Genomic DNA, 8,355 nt, shown 5'->3' on the forward strand with positions numbered 1-8,355 from the left:
CTGGAAAAGACCCTGTTTTGAGATGTTTAATTAAAAGTAAGTTTGAATGTCTCCAGGAACCCAAACATTCAACAACAGACATAAAAAAATGGGTTTGTATGTATTGTTTAAACTCAGAGATAAGTCAGAATGATATTTATAATACCTTTTAAATGTCTTCTCATTAGGCAAAATACATGAAAATGAGCCTTACCACACTGAAATTCCAATGCCATTATTATTGTATTAGCTGTTGGATAAACAAGCAAACCAATGATTGACTATGATAGGTTTTTAACTATATTTCACAAATTTCAGGTTAGGCATGTGTTTAATGTGATGCAGATTTAAAAAAAAAAAAAAAAATAGGCTACAATTTCTACAACCTTCCCATTTTTTTTATAACTTAATGGTGTTCCATAATTATTTTAATGTTGAAACAATAACTTTAAATAAAACATTAAATCTTGATTTTCATGGACATTTAGTCATGTTCAATAGCGTTTTGTAGTCAAAATTACTTTCACTGTAGTAAAAGGTGTAACAACATAAAAAATCTGCAAGCATCTGACAGAAAGCCTTAACTTTTGAATTCTCCACTTAGCCCCACAAACTTTTCTACTACACATTTGTTCTTGTTGAATCGCAACGGTAGATTTGCAGCCTACTGCAAGACCCCTTAAACACGTGCCCTGCTCCAGTCACGTGTACCCATTCAGCTCTGCATTGTTTATCATATATATATATATATATGGAGTGCAAAACGCCACAAAACCTGCCAATAGCCATTAGAAATGAAAATTAATTCGAGGGCTTTGTGAAAACCCAATTACCCAGCTCAGATACTGAAAAGGACTTTCAATATCTGCAGCTTAAGAAGAAATTAATCTCAGCTCTGACCGCAAAACTCGATTGATATATTCGGCTATATTCTTCTAACAGCGCAATTATAAAGACCAGCACGCAGGCGAACAGTGTAATACAGAAATAACGTGCGTGGCTGCGTGCCATTTTTCCTAAAGGTTAACGTTACATGTGGGAAAACACTGTGACGCTTGTTAGGGCGGAGTCCCACGTACATTTATTTTTCTCATGCGAAACTCTACATGCAGTAAACCGATTAAGAGTGTCTTGCTGTATGAAGTTTACTTATAAGCTCCCTACGCAGGGTGCTTCAATGAAAAGTGGCGCCTTTCTTCGAATGTGCCCTAGAAAAATAATAAAATAATAAAGAACTAGTACGGATGCTGGAGCTAGATATCCAGTGGGTGTGCTGAGGTCCTGTCACAAGCACAGGACATGTTTTAAGCAAAGCGGTAGAAGAGGGGCTAATTTATGATGCTTTTTTTCTAAACCGTTGATAGAAGATATACATTTAACCAAGGTGTACTACTATAATACGAAGAAGTCAAGCGTCCCCGAGGAATACTTTCATAGAAGTTAAGGATCTACAAATCTGAATCGCACTCTTGGAAAAGGTGAGTTCAGTGTAACTTAGTGAGGCAAACGTGGGGATGTGGAAGATTAACATTATTCATTTCATTTTTTAAGGGCAAAACAAATTACATATAATACAGATTAATGTAGCCTAAACTTTAATCAATTTAAATGCATGCATTTTTAATGCATGTTCTGTATTTCCTTATTTGTTTACGTTTATCATGATGTTTATGCGGTTTACGCCACAGTTCAAAGGTTTCCACGACATATTTTGGCAAGATGTGGAGGATTAGGCTATATTCAAAATGTTTTAGTTAAATGTTGCAGGAGTATTAGTAGTATTAAGTTTAGTACTTAGCATGGCTTCAGATCTGGCTTCGGCATGATTGCGAGTGTGATGACTTTTATACATGATTTTATCTATGATAAAAGTCATTGTTATCGAGTATTGTTTTGAGACACATTATGCCCATTTAGTTTGTATTTCTTCTCCGGGAAAATTGTTCCAGAAGAAGCCAACTTTTCAAGCTTTCAGAGTCACCAAACAACACGTAAACTAAAAGCCTGGAATCCTTGAGTGGAGCCCTATGCCCTGATCTCTTCAAAGGGTTTACCCTCCAAAGTGAGAGATTCAAAGGGTGTAGGGGACCAAAAAACTGGTATTTGGAGCACACTTCTGCATCATCTTTCCAATTAAAAATTTCGTACTAATTTCCAATCCACCCACCCACACTGACAGCAATCATGAAAAAAACAAAGTTTCAACTTCAAAAACCTGCTACTCGCCAGAGGCAAAAGTAGACAACATGATGTTATTTGTGTGAATAAAATACAATATGTTAACTTGCTTGTTCCTCGCTCTAAGCTAGCAACTGAACACAAGCGGGCCTACAAATAAGGAGAAAAGTCCCAGTGGACAATGTTAGTGCCACTACATTTATTTGACATGTACTACTGAAATACTTTAAAGATGGTTGTTTGATTGCTACACATGTACTTTCCTTACACAACTACTCCTTACAATGTCAGTGGTTCATTGTTTTTGTTTTTTTCTTTGATAGACAGTCTCTTGTGGTATTGTGGTGTATAGTTGAACTGTCACGTTAAATAATAAAGGTTCACAGACTCAGACGATTTCAGACTCTTTACAGGAAGCTCCATATCAAACACAGTACTTTTATTATCAAATTCCTAATTATGCGCTTTGACATTGCAGAACAGGCTGTACCTATTTTCATCAAGGACTAAGCCCTTCACCCTCAGTGAGTGTTTATCTCTGTACTGCTGCACTGGGTGTGAAGGCCATTTAAATCTAAAAGAGAAGGGTTGCGATCCGCAGCTGAAATGCAGAGTCAATAGATGGATTTCTGAGAAGATGTTTTCCAGAAGCAGATTGGAGCGAAGCCATGTTGCAGTGAGGATATATTTCACAACCACTGGCTAGAGCCTTCGGCTTAAAATGGATGTCGGAAGACTGTGTTTACTGTGATTTCGTAATCCTGTCAGTATCATGGACTGATTGGTTTCTACAATGAAACAAATGATTAATTCGACTTGTTTATTCAAATAGATAGGGAATGGCCTAACAGTGATTGAACTGAATTAGAGTAAAGACTTACGAGGACTATTAGCTGGTGGTTGCTTCTATTTTTTGCAATGCTGTTTGTTAACCGATATCTTAATTGACTTTATTTTGGTTTTCACAGGGACTATATCATGGAGACCACCCTTCTCATCTATATCTTGTTGACCTGTGCTGTAGCAACACATAGTGTGCCTCCTACAATACAAGGTGTGCGGTTTTTTTATTTGTGTACACCATGTTTTACACTAACCCAACATCACTTGTCTGGCTTGAGAGGTTAGAAATGTCTGCCAAAGTTATTCCAATGACATGTCTGCCATATAATTGCCACTCTCAGTGACGTACGAAGTCTTTAAGAGCCTATTGTACAACGGTGTAGTCAAACAACAAGAAAACAGGATGCTTTCTTTAGGAACCCACCCTCTCCTATTAGTTGGGGAGCCATTGTGATACACTAAGGCAGCTCCTTGGCTTTCTGCAAATACCCAGAGAGTTCTACGGACCTCTGCATAAGATTCAAGATTCAAGATCTTTATTTGTCACATACACAATTATACAGAGTATAACCAGCAGTGAAATGTAAGTCAGGTCCGCTCCAAGGACAGTGCAATTGTATAGACAAATATTAAGAAAAAGAAAAGTAGAAAAAAATTAAAAGAATAAAATAAAAGATAAAAAAAATATAAATGTGCAGGTCAGTATGTTGTTGACATAAATAGTAATATAACAGGAATGTGCAAAAAAGTTGTACAGGGTATTTAAATGGCAGCATATGAGTTAGAAAAAAATATGAATAGCTTATTGATAAAGTGATGTTAACATGGAGTCAAGTGATGTAATGCAGACTAACTGGCTTTTACATAAAAAATAAAATGACTCCAAGAATAAAACAGATTTTTAATAACAGAACTCCAAATGCAGTGTACTGTATTTTAGTTAAACCAATTAAGGAATCAATCAAAAGCTACTGATAAAATATCAGAAGCCTGAAATGTGAGCCGGAACCAAGATTTTTCCTGGCTCTAGGATAGAATTAATGAACTACACTGCACAATTTTATTTCAGCTTTTAACTGCCATCGTTCTTCACAAGACCATTTCTAAATGCTTTCATTTTGAAGTAAGTACTGTCTTTTGAACAGTTCTGTCCATTCCCAGCTAACAATAAAAGGTCCCCAGAACGTCCCCAGAATGGCCTCAGCGAACGTTCGCTGGACGTCTTCGTGTGGGGTGTTTTAGACGTCAAAAGAACTTTGCTGGGACGTTTGCGGGACATCCGGAGGACGTTCGTGGGACGTTCACGAAACATTGTGAGGACCTTTAGAGAATGTTCACTATAGGTCCTTTTAACGTCCTTTAGTGTAAACATGTCATCAGTCAGATTAGACCAAATTTAACTACCCAAGGAATAAACACACAAGCAATAGTACTTCAATAATACTTTTTATTTTTATAAACAATTTCTCTAGATATATATGTATATGTGTGTGTGTGTGCGGGTGTGTGTGTGTGTGTGCGGGTGTGTGTGTGTGTGCGTGTGTTCCAGCGTGTTCCAGTTGCTGCGTGTTAGTTCTCCAGGTCTGATTTCACCTGTGAGTTCGGAACCTAAAATAATAATAATAAAATTTACAGAAATCATGGGTTTAAACCTTGATTCATTACTGACATATACTAATATTCTATAAAACTGAATCAAATGACTCTATAGTCACTACATACTAGGCTCAAAAATGCACAGTATTGTCTGTAGCTCTGAAATTTCAATCAATGTAACCTTATTATGTAGGCTACTTGCTATTTGCCTGTCCACCTTATGTTTAAAGTTTTTTCTACCCCCAAATATTGAAGGTAAAACCCTTGTCTGGACATGTATTTTACCTGACATTTACCTGACAGAAGTGCTGCACTGCAGACTACAAGACTCACTGGATAGATCATCCATTGATAGAAAGTTTATGTGGACATGAAATCTGTTCGCTTTTACTTTTTTTACATTTTGACACAAACAAAAGGGAATAAAAGATAATAGCATCACTGAATATGAGCCAAATATTGCATATTTCTGTACAAATTAAAGTGTACTCATTGTTCATGAGTGATTATCAACTAATCAGTATGTCAGGGGTTCTCAACTCTGGCCCTCAAGATCCACGTCTCAATCAGCTTCATAGTTCGCTAGGTTGTGAATGAATATATTGTGTACACAAATTCAGGCATTGGTAAGCACAGTGGCTCACTATACACTGGTGACTATTTCCGTCCTCATTGTACAACATCACTACTGACATTTATGCACAACAGTATAACTGATATCTTTTTTTAATGCTATTTACAGCACATTATGATAAATACTTTGTTACATGTACGTGCAAGATTTCAAAAAGATTTATTAAAAGAGTTAAAAAATATTTGTTATCTGTCGTAACTTAACAGGGAAAAATAGAACAGACACTAGACATGGATGAAGCTTTCTAGAGTGCATGTGTCGACCGCCCGCGTTCGCGCACAACATCAAATGGAGTATACTTTGAAAGGCTACGCGTTCGACTGTACGCATATGCTAGAATATGCGTACAAAAACAAAGTATACTTTGGGATTTAGTTTGTTCATGTGCACTGCACTTGGTTGGAGCAAAACTCTGCATGTAAGTGGACCTTGAGAGACAATGTTGAAATCTCCTGCAATATGTTCTGAACATGACGATTCAGAGAGGCAGGATGACTTCTAGATTGATGACTTACAACACTGGTTTTCAGTCCTGGGCATGGAGGACCAACGTTCTGCAGAGTTTCTGGTGATCCTTGATCAGCTGCTCAGGTCTGCTTAATTGAGGTTGGAGCTAAACTCTTAAAAGAGAAAGAAGACAACCAATATTATGACGTTAAAAAGTTAAACAAAGTTAAAGTTAAAAAATTTGTTTCATAAATATGCACAACATCTGAAAATGCACAAAGATGAGAAGAAAGCAATGTGTTTAATGAGAACTTTCAACCCACTGAAAAATAAGAAGCAATATTAAGTCACAGATGCATTTTTATTTATTGTTGTTATTCTTATTATTATTCTTGAAACAAGTTACAATTACCTTGTGGTTTATTGATGATTTTCAGCCTCTGAAATAGAAAAGATCTAGCAGTGATAAATGGCATCATACATACATCATATGTGACAATATTTAATAAGAGTTCTAACACTGTGTCTTCACCGGACGGCGCAACAAAATACAATAGAACCTATTATAATCAGTGATGCTATCTACACTGGATGCGGCGCAACACAACAAATCCCCGACAGTAAACTGAACCTCGTTCTATTTATGATGTACTGACAAAGTTCAAATGATTTTCAACGGTTGCTTTCGCTCGTCCAGTGTAGACACAGTGTGAGAGTGTGTAGCTTGGGTATAGAGAATGGGAATCTACGTCATTGTGCATTGCATTCTGGGTATACAATACAAATCACCATAGGAAAAATGACTATTTACATTAATATTTTTAAGAGTGTCTTGCACTTTATTAGAATAACTGGACTAATATTCGAATCCCTTGTGTTATTAAAGTTTGTGGTCAGTTTTTTAATGCTTTTGAAATAAGTCTAATGTTCACCAAGAAAACAGCATTTATTTGATCATAAATAAAAACAGTAATGTTGTGAAATATTATTACAATTTAAAATAACAGTTTTCTATGTGAATATAATGTAAAAATGTCATTTATTCTTGTTTTCGCTAAGCATGATTTCTGAAGGATCATGTGACACTGGAGACTGCCGTAACGATGCTGAGAATTCAGCTCAGGGTTCCTATACATTTTCCATTTCAAAATTCCATACTTTTCCAGACTCAAATTTCCAAATCTCTCGGTAGATTTTCAGACCATATTTAACATAAATGGTTTATAGAGCATTATTTTCAACTTTATATTTGGTATATATTAGTCATCTGTAAATAATTTTATTTTCTCAGGATTTATTTTTAGCAGTCCCTAATGTAAAAAATTATAAATTTAAAAATACAAACTTTTAAATGAACACAAGAAACTTTTTTTGTGCCTTCGAGAAACTACAGATGACATGTGCATGGGAATGTTTTGCATGCTTACTAGGGGTGTGCGATATATATAGTCTGCGATATTAATTGTTGTTTTAATGATGTGCAATTTGACAATATTGAGTATTTTGCAAAAACCAATCAAAACACCTACGGAGTGCACGCTTACATTAGCCTACGTGATGATGAAGCGGGTTAAAAATAAAGGGACCCCCTCGAAAATGAGATGTTTCATCTCAAGGGGTTATCCTTAATAAAATGAAATGAAATGAAAAATGTTAAACATTGCATGATTCAGTCTATTAAAATGCATTAAGAATAATAAACAATAAGTTAATATTAAGAAACTTATGTTTTAGACACTATATTGGCTGTTTCTGCTCCATTTCGCCAACACAAAATAATTCCAAACAGCTACAGCACTGTTTTGCATCTCTGAGCAACATGAAGGTGTTTCGTTCCTGAATGAATCAACAGTTTAAATGATTCGGTTCAGTCTCAATGACTCACTTATTAACAGTGACTTTCTGCCACCTACTGGTTTCAGTTTCACATTTAAAGTCTATTTTCATTTTTAAAATAATTTTAAATATCAGTATTCAATGTTTTATGTTTAAAATGTCAAAAGATTATGCATTTCTAACTGGTTAAAGCAATCAATGTCCCTCTGAGCTGCATTAAACAGTGTGTAAATACATCTAAATGCCACTTCAGATGCAACAACTGCAAAAGATTCATTTTGATGATACTGGTTTCATTTGTTTGGTAACAGCCTAAATGTGTATTATCTTAATTGACTGATTAAATGTAACAGTTTGACTCAAAAGATGTGTAACTCGCGCCTGGCTCCGCGAATGTAAATAACTACTTGCCAATTTCACTTGGATGAAATTAAACATTCAGCACATTTTCCACTTGTTCTTAAAATCCCAAATACTTAAAAATGAATGAATCAGCCCGTGTAACATGTAATACTTTAGTAATTGACTAAAGAAATACAGTTCTTTATTTATTAAAAATAAACAAATCTTTCCTGTGAAATTCAGTAATTCAGTAAAAGTAGTAATACCATTATAATCTTCTCTGCAGAAAAAACAAAACAAACATAAAAACAGTAGAACCCCTGCCAAAACACAATAGAAAATGTAAAGGATTTAAGGGTTAAAATGGGAATTGTATTGGTTTTAATATAATGGTGTCTACTGGTATTTGATGCATTCTATTGGTGGGATGTATTCGAAGTCTCTTTATATAGTCTTTGATGTAATCTAGCAGATGGCAACCAATAGAACAACAGTAATTC

The 8,355-nt window shown here is 35.3% G+C and overlaps 1 protein-coding gene across 3 annotated transcripts in view; it reads left to right on the forward strand.

Annotated features, from left to right (window-relative positions):
• The first annotated feature begins 1,054 nt into the window (after positions 1–1,054).
• LOC306855863 (growth hormone receptor-like) overlaps positions 1,055–8,355 on the forward strand; it is a 12,544-nt gene continuing 5,243 nt past the window's right edge. For 2 of the 3 annotated variants that reach the window (XM_079394792.1, XM_079394793.1), the window contains exons 1-3: positions 1,090–1,457; positions 2,636–2,833; positions 3,126–3,211. In XM_079394792.1, the coding sequence (XP_079250918.1) occupies positions 2,826–2,833; positions 3,126–3,211 (94 nt within the window). In that variant the 5' untranslated portion in view covers positions 1,090–1,457; positions 2,636–2,825. Of the gene's footprint in view, positions 1,458–2,635; positions 2,834–3,125; positions 3,212–8,355 lie in introns of all 3 variants that reach the window. The other variant, XM_079394794.1, reaches the window with a different exon arrangement.

This window comes from Barbus barbus, assembly GCF_936440315.1.
Source record: "Barbus barbus genome assembly, chromosome: 36".
Taxonomy (NCBI): Eukaryota; Metazoa; Chordata; class Actinopteri; order Cypriniformes; family Cyprinidae; genus Barbus; species Barbus barbus.